Source organism: Vulpes lagopus, chromosome 6 (assembly GCF_018345385.1).
Source record: "Vulpes lagopus strain Blue_001 chromosome 6, ASM1834538v1, whole genome shotgun sequence".
NCBI classification, from domain to species: Eukaryota; Metazoa; Chordata; class Mammalia; order Carnivora; family Canidae; genus Vulpes; species Vulpes lagopus.
This window is the reverse complement of record NC_054829.1, coordinates 71,571,306-71,589,055: the sequence shown is the minus strand read 5'-3', so window position 1 is coordinate 71,589,055 and position 17,750 is coordinate 71,571,306. Positions and strand designations below refer to the sequence as shown.

At 55.6% G+C, this 17,750-nt stretch overlaps 1 protein-coding gene across 2 annotated transcripts in view; it reads right to left on the bottom strand.

The window, feature by feature from the left end:
• ITPK1 (inositol-tetrakisphosphate 1-kinase) overlaps positions 1-17,413 on the bottom strand; it is a 164,001-nt gene extending 146,588 nt beyond the window's left edge. The window contains exons 1-2 of one of the 2 annotated variants that reach the window (XM_041758262.1): positions 17,361-17,413; positions 16,752-16,983 (exon numbers count right to left, since the gene is read on the bottom strand). In XM_041758262.1, coding sequence (XP_041614196.1) covers positions 16,752-16,846 — 95 coding nt within the window. In that variant the 5' untranslated portion in view covers positions 16,847-16,983; positions 17,361-17,413. Of the gene's footprint in view, positions 1-16,751; positions 16,984-17,360 lie in introns of those variants that run through there. The other variant, XM_041758263.1, reaches the window with a different exon arrangement.
• Between the last annotated feature and the right edge of the window lie 337 nt (positions 17,414-17,750).

Below are 17,750 nucleotides of genomic sequence, written 5' to 3'. Positions count from 1 at the left end.
CTAGGAATAGGTTCTACAGATTTCATCTGAATGTCAAAGGTATCAATGACCTGCCAGAAAAGATAAGCAGTCCTGTTCTACAGAAACATGTGATTTATGTGAAGGACTCTGTATTTCTTTCAACAAATTCCATTTATTGCTTTAAGAAAAAAAAAAAGAGGTGAAGTTCATTTTTACTCCTTGAGTCTGTGTTGGCCCTGTGCCCTGTTTAGCCAACAGATGTGGTAGAGAGATCTGGCCTCCAGAGGACATGGCCCATTGCATCTAGGAACCCTGCCTCCCAGACTAGAACACAAGGCAGCGTGCGGGAGGATGAACACATGTGGCCCGGTCATCCCCACTGCCCTGGGCAACCACAGGCCACTCCCCAGCAGCGGAGACCCCGACTGACCCACAGCTGAGGGCACAGCCATCAGTCCCAGTAGGGAGCCCAGCCTGAACTGACGGCCCCCCAAAGGGTGAGCAGAACAGATGCTCAAAGCCCCTGCATTCAGATGGTTTGTGACTCCATGGTAACTGATCCAACTCCACTTTACAAGTAATGGATCAGAAAGGGAAGGAAGACATCTATGTTCACAAAGATGGGGGCCCCTGAGTAGCTCAGTCTGTGAAGTGACTGACTCTTGGTTTTGGCTCAGGTTGTGAGCTCAGGACCATGAGATCGAGCCCCACGTCAGGCTGTCAGGCTGTGTACTAAGCACAGAGTCTGCCTGGGATGCTCTCTCCCTCTCTCTCTGTCCCTCCTCCCTGCTCAACCTTGCATGCTCTACGGTAAGTAAATAAATCTTTTGAAAAAATAGTCAAAAGATGTCCAAGGCAGCACTGTCTATACCAGCAAGGGAAGCGGAAATAATCTAAATGTTTGATAACAATATTACAGCTCGCTGTATTACTACATGGATGTCCAATAGAAAGAACTATTCCATTGTGATTTTTAAAAACCATGTTCTGTTATACTTTATTTTCAGGAGTGAAAACAGCACTAGGTTTATGTTTTAAAGGCCATGTTAAAATATTTACATGTGAAATCATATGTCTGGAATTTGCTTCAAAATAATATGGGGAAAAAAATAATAATATGGGGAAGGGGCACCTAGGTGGCTCAATGGTTGAGCATCTGCATTTGGCTCAGGTCCTTCTGCTCAGGGCATGATCCTGGGGTTCTGGGATCAAGTCCCACATTAGGCTCCCCGTAGAGAGCCTCTGCCTATGTCTCTGCCTGTATCTCTGTGTCTCTCATGAATAAAGTCTTAAAAAAATAAGAATATGGGGGGGGGGGAAAAAAGCAAGATTAGCTATAATTCAATAATGGCTAACTCTATATTGAGGTGGAAAGGGGTGTTCATTTCTTTACTCTTTCTTATGTATGTGTTGGAAATTTCCATAATAAAAGTTCCTAAAAACTACATTCTAGGAAGACCATTCTGAAGACTATAGAATCACAGGATTTGTTTACACTACAGTGCTATATGCAGAATGCAATAACATAATGCTGAGCATACAATGATTTCAACTCTGTGACTGTTACATACAAAACAAAGAGGGAAAGACAATGTGGGGGATAGAGGGACAATTTGTCTCTTCAGGGATCCCCGGGTGGCGCAGCGGTTTGGCGCCTGCCTTTGGCCCAGGGCGCGATCCTGGAGACCAGGGATCGAATCCCACGTCGGGCTCCCGGTGCATGGAGCCTGCTTCTCCATCTGCCCATGTCTCTGCCTCTCTCTCTCTCTCTCTCTCTGTGACTATCATAAATAAATAAAAATTTAAAAAAAAAATTTGTCTCTTCAAATTTTGCTCTCATAATGTTAAGTTATATTCACAGAGGATAACAAATTTTAGGAAAAAGAAGGACATACATCCTTTGGCTTCCTTGAGCTTGGACTCTGGCTGATGGGGGGCCCTCCCAGAAGTATGTGGGGCTGGGGAGGTGGGTGGACTCTGCTGGAAGCCACAGGAGGCAGCTGAGGAAACCTTCCCTGGGCTGTGGAGAGGACCCTCAGCCACCCTTCTGGGCCCCAGCCCCCCACCCCAGCTGGCCAGAAGACAGGGAAAGAGTGCAGGCCCAGGGGCTATTAACCAAGATCTGTCCTTTAAGGGATCAGTTTAAGGGATCACACCAGCAGCTCCTTCCCCTTGATAAGTTTTGAGATCAGACAGTCAGTTGTCTAAAATTTATCTTCCGACAGAAAAAAAAAAAAAAAAAAAGATGATTTGGGGAAGAGGGTAAATTACAATCAGATCCCCCACTCTGTGCCAGAAACCACCACCACCAGTTCAGCTATCACCTCTCTGATCCCCCAATCTGCCCCATGACTGGGTGTCGATGTACCCATTTTACAGATGGGGAAAAGGAGACCCCTTAACCCGCCCAAAGTCGGGCTCACCTAGAGTGCAGAAGCTGGGTTCAGAAGCCAGCTAGTGACAGCGCACTTGTCAGCCTCCAGACCCAAGCAGCATCTGCACTGGCGCCACATATAGGAGGGGCAGGAGGTAGAGGGACCAAACCAGACTGAGGCTCCTCCCAGCCTTAGACAATGGCAGCTGGTGCTATACAACCCCCAGCAGGAGAGATGCTATGGACTATTGTGTCCCCCGACAATGCTATGGAAGCCCCAACCCCGATTGTGATGGTATCTGGAGGTGGGGCCTTCGAGAGGAGATTAGGCTTAGCCGAGTCTGGAAGGGCAGACCAGGGTTAGTGCCCTTAGATGAGGGCATTCTGGGTCTCGCCCCTCCAGACACAGGGAGAAGGTGACTGTCCATACACTGCAAAGAAAGCTCTCCCCAAAGAACTGGACTTCCAGCCTCCGGAACCATGAGGAGTGAAGGCCTGCTGCTCAAGCAACCTGGTCAGCAGAATTTGCGAGAGCAGCCCAGGAGGCCTGGGAAGGCAGAAGGTAAGCTGCAAGCCCAGAACCCCATATATTCCAACCGTCACGGCAGAATCACATAAGCCCTTTCTCCAGAATGCGCGGTGTTGGACCCCGGGCCCAGGGCCTTCAGAATCCACCTGCGTCCAGCTGGCCGTGGTTTACCTGAAGGGGAAGACGGAGCCAAGGGCCCAGCCTTGGGCTCTGACTTGTGGAGGTGCTCTTCACTGCCCTCTCGGGAGCACTGCCCTGCCCAGGAGACTGTGTGTGACCCCTCAGGCTGGCAGAAGGTAGCCCCTGGCCCCCACCCTGACTGCCTAATGGCCAACAGTCTGTCCAGCAAGCAGTCCCCACCTCCCTGTGTAGGGTCCGCCCTGCTCACAGCCAGACCATGCGGTGGGGGGAGAAGGGCATCCCTTGGCCCAACAACTAGCTGGCTCAGGGACAGGCGTGTGGCTCAGACTGACCAACCAGGGCCAATCAGAACAAACTTTGGGTCCCTTGGGGCCTGCAGCTGAGCAGGGGTGAGGCCCTGGAGCCAATGTACCCCGGTCTGAATCCCAGCTCTGCCACTTGCTAGCTGTGTGACCGTGGCAAGTCATCCAAGCCCTCTGTGCCCCATCTCTCCTGTTAGGAGACAGGAGTCCTACAAGCCCACACACCCTCACAGGCTCTAGTATAGATCACCCAAGAAACTTAGCACACTGCCTGGCTTGGGATAAAGGTCAGTGTGAGGTCTCACCTGCAGCCACACAGCCCGGGAATGAAGCCAACGTGAAAGAGGCCAGGTCCTGGGACATCATCTGAGCCCCTGAATCCACCCATGCCTGAAGCCAGAACTCTCCATGGAGATCACACTCACAGAGCCCCTTTGTCACCGAGCCTGGTCAGCACTAACATTTCTAGAGGAACCAATATATCCCTGTGACTTGTAGGAATCAGCCACACAATCAACATTTGGCTCAGATCATTAACTTCATCCTGACACTGCTCACAGTGATCAGGAGAGGGAGAGGACAGGATGACGCAGCTGCCAGGGTGTCCTCCAGCAATGGGGACAGATGTGCAGGCACATGGCCAGGTCTGCAGGTCTCGCTCTCAGGGGAGGCCCCTGTCTGCTGCTGGTAGAGGCACCCACAGAACAGCCCATGTCCCACACGGCTGCCTGAGGGAAGGAAGGGCCTGTCCACTTCCCTATCCTTCCCAGGGGAGCTTCCGGAATCTAAAGAGGTGGCCCCTTCAGCACTCCCAGCAAGGTTGGAGGAAAGACAGGAAAGCCTACTGGAGTGGGTGGCGGTGGATGGACCCCAAACCATTTGGCCCCAAGGACCGAAATAGCTCATCCTGACCAAGGGTGACTGGCTCAGATGACCCACAACAAAAGAGATCCGGCCTTACCCTCACACATGGCTCCCTGGAGGCCAAAGGGGGGGATAGGGGCATGTGTATGTTCCAGAGCTGAGGCCCCAGCTGGGCCAGCTGCATGGCTGTGTACACCAATCAACCTGCCAGGCTGGCACTCTGAGATATAAATCCTCATCTGCAAAGACCCCTTGCAGCTCAAAGGTTCTGGAAGGTCCTCCAAGATGGTGAACCTCTGCACCTCCCCAAAGGATCTTTACTCTGCTGTTACCTGGAAATAGACACGATGGGTCTGATTACAGGTAAGGGAAGTGAGGGATGGCCTCCTTTTCCCTTCAAAGATGGTCTCTGGCACATAGGAGAAAGGAGGAAGTGTGCATGCTGAGCACCTCCTGTGCACAGGCACGAGGCCCACTCCTGACAAGGAGGGAATCAAGGCCCAGAGAGGAGGTGAAACACACCTGGGGTCACCCATCCGATAGGAGGCCAAAGTAGGGTTCAAATCCCACCACCATCCAACACAAACACTGTTCCCGGGCCATCACCCAGAACCATGGCCAGCCAGCCTCCCCAGCCGAGTGGGTTATCAGCTGAGTCAGCACCTAAATTTCCTGACTCCAGGCAAGCCGGACTTCCAAATGAAATTGAAAGGGAACAGGAGAAAAGCTAACAACTCAGGGCACTGAGGGTGAGCCACTGGAGAACACCCACAAAAGGAAGGCCATCCTCCCATCTTCTGGATCCGTTGGACAAGAGCTACAACAATGAACACCTCTGTCGGGGTCAGGGGGACGACTCTGGATTCATGCAGACTGCTGTCCAAATCCTACCCTCAGGAGTGACCAGCTATGAACCCCGGGAAGGCTCCCATACCCCGTCTTTCCTGTATCTGGATGGAGAGCCTTCACACACAGCGACAGGCCGGGAGCACCCAGGGGCCAACCTGCTCTGGTATCACCGAAAACCACGCTGCAGGGACGACCCTGCTGTCTCCAGCAGAGGCAGGGGAGCACTTCTGGAGGAAGACCTGACAGGCTCCCCCCACACCCGGGGCAGCAGGGGCAGAAGCACCCTCCTCCCCAGAAGGACTTCCCAGGTTTACAGACAAAGGCCTCTACGAGGCCCATCGGCTCAAGACTAGAACCTTCCTACCCGGCAACCAAACTTCCCTCAGGGGCAGCCCTGGTGGCTCAGTGGTTTAGCGCTGCTTTCAGCCCAGGGCATGATCCTGGAGACCCGGGATCGAGTCCCACATCGGGCTCCTTGCATGGAGCCTGCTTCTCCTTCTGCCTGTGTCTCTGCCTCTGTCTCTCTCTGTATGTCTCTCATTAATAAATAAAATCTTTAAAAAAAAAAAAAAAAAAAAAAACTTCCCTCAGCACAGCCCACTGTACTTAAAGGTCAAGGTGAAGGCCACAGGGGTCTGGGGGCGGATTCATCAGGAAGCACAACTCCCTGCCCAAACCCCAAAACCCTCCCCCACCTGCTCACTGAGAGGCAGACACTGGCCTCTGAGGGAATAGTCAGACTTCCCTTTCTTTTCAAAGACCCAGCAACGAATCTTAAAGACAATAATTTAAGATTTAAATGTGAGGGCAGCCCTGGTGGCTCAGCGGTTTAGTGCCGCCTTTGGCACAGGGTGTGATCCTGGAGACCTGGGATCAAGTCCCACGTCGGGCTCCCTGCATGGAGCCTGCTTCTCCCTCTGCCTGTGTCTCTGCCTCTCTCTCTCTCTCCCTCTCTCTGTCTCTCTGTATGTCTCTCATGAATAAATAAATAAAATCTTAAAAAAAAAAAAAAAGAATAAAACGTTAAAGAAAAAAAGCTTTAACATCAGCAAGGCCAGGTTCAAAGCCAAGCTGCCCCTCCTACTAGCTCTACAACTCGGGGCTACATCTTCTTTCTGGGCCTTTGTTTCCCCATCTGCAAGGTGGGTGGGGTGCAAAGGGGAAATTCCACACAAAGAGAAACCAACAAGGGGGCACCTGGCTGGCTCAGGTGGTAGAGTGTGTGACTCCTGATCTTGGGGCTGTGAGTTCGATCCCCACATTGGACACATACAGTACTTAAAAAAATAAATCAATAAAATTAAAATAAGAAAATAAAAAACGAGAGGCCAGAGGGAAACCAACAGTCCCACAGCACTGAACATTCGTCACCAAGATGCCCAGGATCCTAAGAGGGTAGGAGCCAGCTCTTCTAGGATGGGCACCTGGGACTCACAAACACTGCCCCCCACATGCCAACATGCCCCTTCTCTCCAAGGGTCCCCTCAAGCCCCTGGGGGAACAGAAGAGAATACCACACGACCTGCAACCCCTGTATCACCCTCCCCTCTTAGGAGCACAGCCCAGCAAAGTTCCCTATGAGGGCTAGGCCTGTCCCTGGGGCCAGAGGGGACTCTGCAGTACTCACTGCTCAATGGGTCCCTAGAACCCAAGACTGGCCAGCAAGCAGCAGGCACTCAATAAATACATGTCCTGGGACCACCTGAAGGAATCAATGGGGTGCTTTTTAAAAAGAAGATCACTGGGCCCACCCCAGACATTCGGGAACCTGCACGAACAGCCCAGGGTGGGCCAGATGTTTCCTCACCTCCACACCACAGCCCTCCACTATTGGATGGAAATAGGGTGTAAGGCAGAAATGAAAGCCAAGCTCTCAGTATCCACCTACCACACCCGGGCCCTCCCAGGAAGCAGTGAGAGGTACGTCCTGGTCACTGACACTGCAGCACCTCCACACCACAAAAGTATCAGGAAGGGAGGAACCTGTCATTCCTGGGCTGGGCCACCAGAGATAGGTCAGAGGCCCCAGGCCCCAGCTTGGACAGGCAGGAGGGACCAGGGAGATGGCCTCCTGGGGAGAAGGGGGATCACTACCATTCATTATGCTTGGGCCATGCTCACTAGCCCTAGAGGCAGCTGTATTCTGCCCACCTGACAGAGGAGCAGAGGCTGTGGGAGGCAGAGTGGCTTGTCCAGTCACCCAAGGCCAGTTGGGCAAGTCTTGCGCTCCGAGTTTACCGCCATCCTCATCACCCACCACCCCCCTGGGCCCAGTAACTATACACAGAAAATGCTCAGGAAAGAACTCCTTGATTTGCTTCTCAAGTGGTTATCAAGCTAAGGGGACTCAGAGGCTACGTTCAAGGCGCAGGTGAAGGCCACCTGACAGGGTCGAAACAGCATGGTTCCAGGAGTCAACTAGCCACCAGAGTGAATCCCAGCTCTGCCACTCACAGCTGGGTGACCAGACAGGTCATCTCACCTCTCCCTGGGCCTCAGTGTTCTCATCTGGCACATGGAGACACATCACCCACGTGGGAGGGTCAATTCCCTACTGGAAGAGAGCGTCTGACCTGGGGTAGGCTCTCACTACACTCTGATGTGAGCCACCGATCTGGGGAGGGAAGGGGGACATCACCACAGCCTTCTGAAGCACAGAGGGCTGTGTGGATGAGCTCCAAGGGTACAGACCTCTAATAGGAAGCCGACAGGCATGCAGAGTAAACTGCAAAGTGAAGCACCACAGGCTGCACCACTGCCTCTGCCCCAGCCCGGCCTGACAATCGACCTGACACCTGGCCAGGCCAGTCCCCAGGATCGTCTCCTGTGCAAAAGCTAGCTCTTGTCCAGCCTCAGGACCCACCTGTAAGTAATTCCACTACAAACCAGCAGCCAGAGACAAGAAAGGTTTAAAAGAGGAGAGAGGATTGCCCAAAAGGTAGCAACCAGCAAGCAGAGCCCAGCAGGCGTGTCTGGAGGAACACGAGTCCCAGAGGGGCTCCTGGGACAGGCTGGCCCAGGAACCTTTTTTTTTTTTTAAATCTATTCATGATAGGCACACAGTGAGAGAGAGAGAGAGGCAGAGACATAGGCAGAGGGAGAAGCAGGCTCCATGCACCGGGAGCCCGACGTGGGATTCGATCCCGGGTCTCCAGGATCGCGCCCTGGGCCAAAGGCAGGCACCAAACCGCTGCGCCACCCAGGGATCCCCGGCCCAGGAACCTTTATATCTGATGCCCTGTCGGAGAGGCCCTGCCTCCCAGAGACCACTTTCACCCATTTAACTCAGCAATTAGCATGCCTGACAGTTTTGGGGTGAGGCCTAGTAACACTGGGGAAGGGCGGTGTGGGTTTCTCAAAAGTCACCAGAGCACTGATGTTGAAACAGACTCCTAGCCCCCTGCTCTGAAGATTTTCAAAGGGGAGGGGAAGGCGGAAGGATGTGTATTTTTCACCACTGCCCCAGGTGCTTTTTTGTCGGGCAAGTTCGCTAACACTGGCCTAGAGGAAGGTAAATGTCTGCTAAAGAGGGCAAGCTTCTGAGGCTTCCATCCCCTACCCCCAGACCCCATCTGGAGAGGCCCAACCTGAGCTTTGGGAAAGGACAAAGGTCAGCCGGACCAGGGTCTAACAGCAAGGGCCATAGGAAACCCACTCTCCGCCCCCCATCCCCAGGCAAGGCTCACAACTGTTCCTTCCTGAAAGGCTGGTGTGGGCCAGACCAGAGGGAGCCTGCAGCCTCCAGCCCCGGGGCCCAGGGAGCAAGGTGGGGCCAGGTCCACCCACCTGGCCCCCTATCATACCGCCAGGGAAAGAGGATACCGAGGACACTCTACTGCCCTCTTTGACCACCTGTCTAAAGTGGAAACCAGTCAGCCCTTCTCTAGACTGCCCACTGTCCACACAGAACCCCGGGTGATGGAGACAGGCCAGAGCATGTGGCCTCTGGGCAGCAAACAACACACACCCAACACTAGCTCCTCTGTTCTCAGCCTCTTTGGTTAAATGTGACCTCCTCGGAGAGGCTTCCTCTGACCACGCAGTGTTAGAGTGGCTGCAGCCACCCTTGCCGTGGCTCTCCTCTGTTCACAGGCTTCCCGGCACCAACTGCACTGTGTGCCAAATAAGTGCATCTGTGTGCAGACTTACCTTCATCTCCTCCCCGAGCGTGTGGGTGCCTGAGGGCACGGACCAGCACGCAGCACAGGGCTGGCCAGCTGCCTGCTCAGGATATGCTCAGTGCAAAGAAGAATGAAGGAATGACGCCCAGGAGGCCCTTCCCAGCCTGGGCTCCCCTAATCTCCCCTCATCCCCGGGTTTCCTTCTGCCCAGAGCACTCTAGAGCCACAAGTGGCTTTTGGCTGAGCCACAGGGACATGGAAAAAGCTTCCAAAACCCCCCCAGTCAGTTCCTTCCACTAAGAGATCATCTCTTGGGCTCCTACTCCTCGCGCCACCGGAGGCCCCGGGGTTCAACAGAGAACACATGTCTACAGAACAGCTCTCCAAGACAATGAGCAAGTCCAGATAAAAAGAACAAACCTATCAGGGGCTGAAGATTCAGAGGGGGCGGGGATAAAAAGCACCTCTCAGAAGCTGTCTTTGGGAGGAAGCTTAGCTTAGTTTGTGCGTCCTTTTTTTTTTTTTTCCCAAGATTTATTTACTTGAAAGAGAGAAAGAGAGAGAGAGAACAAGCAGAGGGAGGGGCAGTGAGAGAGGGAGAAGCGGGCTCCTCGCTGAGCAGGGAGCCCGACAGAGGGGCTTGATCCCGGGACCCCAGGGTCAAGACCCGAGCGGACGGTAGATGCTGAACCCACTGAGCCCGGCAGGCACCCCCTGACTGTAGGTCTGGGTTCTCATTCCAGGGCCAGCCCATGGCTCAGTGGTGGGCCCTGCCAGCCAGGCTGTCCTGAACACCAAGAGCAGTCCACAGGGTGGGACAGTTTCTGGCCATCCAGAGTGGGCCTGCAACTTCCTCTGAGGAGCCATTCTCAAATCCCCACAGTGACAGATCTGCCCCCTGAGCCCTAAAAGCAGGGTGGGGGGAGGGAAGCTTCCTCAGAGCTGTCACAATCTTCAGCCTGGCACCATGACGGGGCCTACAGAAACCAGCCCAGGAGGCCCCGCTGGGGAAGTGCAGGCCACAAGGGGCAGCTGCTTTCAGAGGAAGTTTGCAGCAGCAAGACAGAGCATCAGTTGGAATTCAAACAGCCCAAGGGGAATGGCCTGGCTGCTCCCCATGAGGTACCCTGGTCGTTACCTAGAGAAAGTACTGTCTGAAAGGGGGCTTCAGCAGGCAGTGGGGAGGGCACACGGGAGCAGGCGAGCCCCCTTGCCACATCTCACTGTATGACCTTGGACAAGCCACCTCACCTTACCAGACCTGAGTCTCCCTCTTGGGAACCCAACCCACACTCTCCCCAAGCAAGGCCACCCATGCTCAGGCCAGCTTCTTGAGGGCCAGTGGACAGGAAAGGCTAAGGTAGGCCAAATTCATGCAGGAAGGGATGGAGCAAGTGCACAGCTCCTCCATGATGATGTGCTTTCTGAAATGAATCTTACTTTTTTTTTTTTTTTTTTTTTTGACATTTGTATTTATTCATGAGACTTAGAGAGAGGCAGAGACACAGGCAGAGGGAGAAGCAGTCTCCCTGCAGGGAGCCTGATATGGGACTTGATCCTGGGACCCCGGGGTCACGCCCTGAGCTAAAGGCAGACCTGAGCCACCAGGTGCCTTGAACCTTACTTTTGAAAAAGGAGGTACCAGAACATTCCCTCAAAAAGTGAGCTTACCAGTTGAATTCACAGTATGAGTGGGAACAGAACCCCTCTTTACTTCTAACCATTGGGGGAACTGCACTCATGAGGCACTTTGCTAAGCATGTGCTGAATGCCCCAAGCCTGCTAACCCCATGGGAGACATAACCAGCGAGGGCAGGATGCATCGCCTGATGGTTAGGAATGGAAGTGCCAGCCTGCTGCCCAGGTGAGCCCAGCCCTGCACTGGTGCCTACCTAATTCAGTTGGCCCCACAATGGAAATAAGCCTCACCATCCAAAGAGAAATGCAAATCTAAAGTACCATCCCACCCATGCGTGTGGTCAAGATCAAACACGTGTGGGACTCCTGGGTGGCTCAGAGGTTGAGCGCCTGCCTTCAGCTCAGGGTGTGATCCTGGAGTCCCGAGATCGAGTCCCACTTCGGGCTCCCCAAAGGGAGCCTGCTTCTCCCTCTGCCTGTGTCTCATGGATAACTAAATAAAATAATAATAATAAAAAAAGATCAAACATGTGTCCCGTGGGCTGTGCTGCACAGGGTGTGGGTAACAGGCCCTCCCATTTGGGGTCACTTGTGAGCAGTGCCATCTCCCCGTGAGCAGCTTCAGAACTCCTGTGAAAAAGCAAACGTCTGTGCCCTTTGACCCTGCACTCACTCATCTGGCCACAGGCACCCAGGTGATGGGGCAGGGCACTCGCTGCCCCACTGTCCACACCGGCAGGGGCCGTGCAAAGAGCTGTACCACTCAGCCAGGAAAGAAATGAGGCAAGTGATACGGATCTGCCTCCCAATGAAGCAGAGATGTGCTACTTTCTCTAAGACACAATGTTCCGTGAAACGAGCTGAGGCCAGAACTCACATGTGCCTGTCTGCACAGAACACCTATAGGGAGAGGCTGCTGGCGACAGTTATCCCCAAGTGACAAGTGACGGGAACTCGAGAACCAGAAGGAAATGGACTCTTTACTGCATTCTTGCAGTCCCCTGATACTTTTTTTAAACATACGCATCTATTAAATATTCAAAAGATAAAGAAAACAATAGAAGTTACTAAAAATAGTAACAATTGCTTATGAAGACTCAGCATTTATAAGAAACAGCACAAATTCATCTTGAATCTCCAAATTAAAAAAAAAAAAAAAAGGAAGGACCTTCTGGCATTAGCAGAGTATTTTCTCAAGTCCTCATCTGTAGAAGAGGTGAGGGAGGCTCCCCTGCCTCCCGGGACTCCCGTGTTGAAGGAGAACATGAGACAGGACAGGGCCCGCCTTGGCCTGGTCTGACATCCCCACAAACCCCACACCCAGCATGGAGATCGGGGAACAGGCATCATGGGCTTCGGGGTCACCCACAAACGGCCCAGACGCACAGCCCTACATCTACCAATGGCAAAGGTCCTGGGGTAGAGAGGCATCTGTCGACCAAAGCCCACTCACCCCTTCCTAGAGACAGCTATATGGACAGCCCAGCACCAAGCAACCAAGAGTGCTAGCACGTCACACGCCAGGCATCCCGACCCCTTTCATGTACTCAGCAACCCTGAGCTTCGTACCGCTAATATCCTCACTTTGCATGGGGCAAACTGAGGTATGGCAGGCCCAGGGTCACATAGGCGGTCTGCTACGGAGCCAGGCCAGTGAACCAATAGGCAGCACTGTCCAGATGGACATCTTCTCCCACTGGATGTCCGGTTTCCTCCCCTGGAGTCAGGGAGAAAGCGTTTCTTTGCAAGACTGAGTTATGGACAAACCTCAGGGCATGGGTGTGAAGGAAACACAGTCAGTACCTCCTTCCAGCCCTGCTCCTTGACGGGGTGCACATCCAGCCGTGAAGACAGAGAGCAATACCAACCCACAGATCAGGACCACTTAATCCTGGAACAGATCCTCCATCCTCCCTTGGAATCTCTGGTAAGAATTCCAGCCCAGAATTTTAAGCCATCCGAGCCCAGAGGGACCTTCGAGACATTCCCTCCCAAAGGAAGGAATGTAGGCTGCAGGAAGGGGCCTGGTGGCACCCGGGTCCTCCCTGGCAGGCTCCCCAGGTCGGGTCGCCAGGGGAAAGTCCATGATGACAATGTGGTCCAAGACTGCCCCACAAACACACTTCCTGCAGACCTCATCGGTCCTGCTGGCCTCCAAGGCTCTCTAGGACAAGAACCTCACAGACATTCTTCTGTTCTTGGAGCCTCCAGGAAGCCCCAGCCTAACCTGGGCAGAGAAGAGACTTAACCAGGCAGCCGTGTCCTCCGGAGAGGAGGCCTCGTGACTGGGCCTGGAGAGAGCTGTTGGGCTGCGCGGGTCTCTGCCTCCCACCCCCAGGAGTCAGCATCCCCTTCCCTCTGTCCCTGGGCTTCTGGGAGCCTGAACTGACATGAGGTGCCAGGAAGGCATTAAACAGGCAGCTAGGGACACCTGGGTCCCACTGTTGGCTCAGCAGTTGAGCATCTGCCTTCAACTCAGGGCATGATCCTAGTGTCCTGGGATCACATCCTACATTGGGCTCCCGGCGAAGAGCCTGCTTCTCCCTCTGCCTCTGTCTCTCTCTGTCTCTCATGAATAAGTAAATAAAATCTTTTTTAAAAAAGTAAATAAACAGGCAGCTAACATAAAGCAAAGACAGACAAAGGGCCACCCACATCTTACAGCCAAATGCCCCAGGAAGCCCTGTGACTTTCCACCCCTGCAGGTTCAGCTGCAGGCTAGAAAAGGGTGAAAAGCCAGTGAAAATGGAGAAGAGGCGCAGAAAACACAAAGAGGGACAGATGGGTGGGGCCAGCCAGCATTTCTGAACGAAGACACTCACTGCGGAGAACTAAAAAGAATAAAAAATTAAAAACCTCCTCCAACACTTCCAACTACCAGCTTTCTTTCTTTACTTCCCCTTGGAAGTCCCTTCTGGGCCTCTTGACAAAGGCCCAGGGAGAGGGCGTGAGGGAACCTGCTCCAGGACTAGCAGAAGGGCAGGGAGGATGGCAGAGAAAAAGAGAACATAACCAGAGCCTCATCCGTGTCCCTGTCCCCGAGCGGGGGGAAGAAGCCAAGGAGAGTGACAGGAACAGTACCACTAAAAACAAGCTGAGTCAAAGGCCCATCTGTTGACAAGGTAGCCGTCACTCTTAAGGTGCCCCAGGGGTGGGAAGGCCGGGCCCTTCTGCCTACCTAACACATCCCTGCAAGCTTGGGTACAAACCCCCTACCACCGCCACCGACGTACGATTGCCCCCCCTCCCCCCACGCGCCCGCGCACAGAACAAGGCTTTACACACTTGCTGAGGGCTGGACTCTGCTTTGCAAGGAAAAGTGTCTCCCGGACTACAGGGCAGCATCTGTACCCCTGTGAAGGTAAGAGGGGGTCTGCCTCAGTGTTGGAAGTGCTCAAGTAGAAAGTGCTTTCCGTGGGGGTCTCGGTCTCCCAGTTGGGCCTGATCTAAGAGTTCAACAAAAGGAACAGAAGTATGGCACCTGCTCCTCTCATGCCTGTCTCCCCATCTGTACAACAAAGGGACCTGGATGACATGATCTCCCTTCCTGCTCTAAGAGTGTTACAAGGCCTGACATTCAGCTAAACAGCTCGTCTGGTCTATCCAAGTCATCCTCCGCTGACACTGCCCCAAACATTCAGAGCAGAGCTTCAAATCATTTTCAAACATTTCTGGGTTTTCTCATCAGAGAAAATCACTGACAATTCATCATCCATCAAAACCAGAGCCTCGACCCCTAGATGGTGAATGTCAAAAACAGGACAGTGTCACCTCTGGGGCCACTAGAAATGACACCAACATTCATACCAAACAGAACAGCAGCCAAGGGCTCCAGCCACCCTGTCAAGAAGGGCAGCTATCCGCACCCAGTCTAGAAACGTGGCCACTAGGGGGCGCTGCCCTGAAAGTAATAAAAAAAAAAAACTCTTTCTTGGTGTTTTCTTTTCCTTCTTAAGCTTCGGTGGCAAAATATCTAGATCTTCCCCAGTGAAAACACAAGTGGGGCTTCCTAAGGTTCCAGAATAGCCCAAGATCCTTTCTGCCTTCTCTTCGAAGCCAATATTCTGGCCAGAAGTAGTCATCCAGACTCTGAGGGCAAAAAACGTTTTTGGAGAAATTAAACCCCCATGCTGGACTTCCCCCAGAATGGTTGATATCAGAGCTTGCCCTGAACGCCCCTCCAGCCCCACTTAAAGGCAGGGGGAGTCTATGAGGAGGGAAAGGCAATCTGCAAGTCCAGCAGCAGGACCCAGCCCCAAGTCTGGGCTGGAACTGTTTTGCGAGAGGCTCCTAATTAGCAAGCAAAACATACCAGCCAGATGACAAGCCTCATGCTTTAGCTGCAGACACAGGATGACACAAATACAGACAGCTCCCAGTAGAAAAGGGTGCAAGGTATTAACTGGGATTTCCCAAGACTCAGATGACTGCAGGAGGAGCTCCAGGGCCTAACACCAGAACAGGGCTTCAAAGATACACCAAAGGGACTTCTCCACATTTCTTCAGTGTCTAGGGCACTTTTTCCATAACTGTGTGTGTGCGGTTGTGGTGCAACATTCAAGGGTCCTTTTCTAACGTTCCAAAGTCCTCAGACCCACTTCCAAAGTTCTAGCTGCAAATTCCTCCTGATTTCCTTGTGAATTCCCAGGCTGGTTGGCATGCCCTACCGACCATGAAAAGCTTGCTTTCTCCTAAGGAAGCCAGCCTGACAAATGGCAGCCAACTCCATCCCCAGGCCAAGGGATGCAGAGCCAGGAGCTGTTTCATGCAAGGTGCGCCCCTCCGGGTGCAGAGAACAGTGCCCTGAGGGTTTGCCCAGGGCAAAGGAGCAACAGGCCTTCAGGACAGGCAGGAGGGGCACCGAGGTGCCACTGGCTGGCAGGTGAAGGCCAGCTCAGACTTGCAGTGGCTCCGGTGCACCAGGAGATAAGGAAACCCAATTGTTCAATTCTGCAACGTGTTTGGGGACCCAACAGGGACCAAAGTGCAAGTAGAACACATTTTCAAGAATCAAATCTACCAGGTGGAGATGCTGCATAACAAAAGGATTCCACCTAGACTTTGCAAAAGGCTAGGGGAACCAGATTCTCTGAGGCTTTGGGTAAGAACAGGCTTTAACTAACAGCTTCCCAGAGGCAAAGCTACTGTTGTACGGCCAAGGTGAGGTATACCTGACCCAAGACTAGAGGCTGCCGTAATAGACTAGGAATGTGATCCTGTTAAAACACCACGAATCTCCACCACTGAGCACCAGCGCGGGGGGGGGGGGGGGGGGGGTGTCAGGCAGAAGAAGGCCACTCTACACCACATGCATTTACCTCCTCTGCACCAGCCACTCCCTGGCCACGGGACCCCATGCGGGAGGACCCCACCTCTCTGCAGATGGCTCCCCCTTCTCAGACATGTGGCCCAGAATCACCACCTCGGTCAACTCCCAGGGCCGGTGCGAGGCTCTAATGAGACAGCAAATCACCACATACGTGCCAAGTGTTGCTACTCGCCGCACACAGGCTTAACCCAGGGACTTGCCATGACAGCTCCAAGGGCTGCACACGCGGGGCGCACGGCAGGTGGTCCGCAAGCCGACAAACAGCGGCGCCCTCTCCCCACGAGGGGAGGGAAGGAAGGGAAGGGAAGGGAGGAAGACAGACACTTCGGTCCGAAAGCAGCCGCCGGCCCACGCAGACGGCGTGGGCTCCCGGGCCTCCCGGGTCCCTCGTGCACCTTCAGCAGCGTCCCCGGCGCGCTGCGGGCAGCGGGGGCTTCCCCGCCCGGGGTCGCGGCGCACCTGGGCGCCGGGGTCCCGCCAACCGCCCGCCCCGGCCGCCGCCGCCGCCGCCTGGCCGCTCGGACCCCGTCCCCGTCCCCGGCCCCGGCCCCGGCCCCGCGGCCGCCCCGGCCTCCCCCACCGCCGCCAAGGCCGAGCGGGGCTCGGGCCGGGGCTCCCCGGGGGCCGGGCCCGTCCTCCCTACCTGCACAGCTCGGCGAAGGCCTGGAAATTCAGCTTCTTGATTTTCTTCTCGCTCAGCCAGTAGCCAACTCTCTTCCCTTTCAGAAACGTCTGCATCTTCTTCCTCGGGCGGGGAGCTCGGGTCCGGAGGAAATCGCCCACAGGCCGAGCGGGGCGGCCCCGGCGCGCGCCGCGAGCGTGCGGGCACCTCCTCCGGCGGCGGGGACGCGGATCGGGGCTCGGGGCGCGCAGTCCTGCCGGGCGGGGCGGGCGGGCGGGGCGGGGGGAGCGGCGCTCAGCGCGGCGAGCCACTGGCTGCCGCCGCCGCCGCCGCCGCCCACGCCCCCGCCGCCCGCGGGGCTCGCGGGATCGCCGGGGCCGGGCCCGGGGCCGCGCCGCACGCCCCCCCGCCCCCCGGGGCGCCGCGCAGGCCCCGCCCCGCGCCCCTCCAGGCCCCTCCTCCCCGCCCTCCGGTCCGCGCCCGCGGGCCCGCACCCCTGCCCCGGCCGCGCCGTCTGCCGCCGCGAGCCTGGCGCGTGCCCTTCCCGGCGCGCTCGGACCCCGGCGGGGCGCACGCGGCCGCCCCCGCCCGCGCACCCCCGCCCCCGCCGCCCCGGGCCGCCGTCCTCACCCGCCGCCGCCGCCTCCTCGCCCTCGTCCCCGCGCGCAGCCGGCGCCCCGGCCGCCCCGGCCCCGCCCCGCCGCCGCGCCCCGCCGCCGCACTGACCCGGCCCGCCGGCCCGCTGGACCCCGCCGGGGCGGAGGAAGCGCCACGGCGCCGGCCGCCAGGGGGCAGCACCGCCCTCCGCCTCCGCCCCCGCCTCCGCCTCTTAAAGGCGCCGCGCCCTCCCGGCCTGGCTCTGCGGCGTGCTTGCGTCGGGCCCAGGCGGTGGGGCTCCGCGGCCGCGGGCGGCCATGGCCGCGGGGTTGTTGCCCTTTAAAGGGGCGAGAGGAGCCCTGGCGCGGGCGTCCTCTGCCTGCCCTTGGGAGGGTCTTCGATCCAAAGCATCTCCGTGCCCCC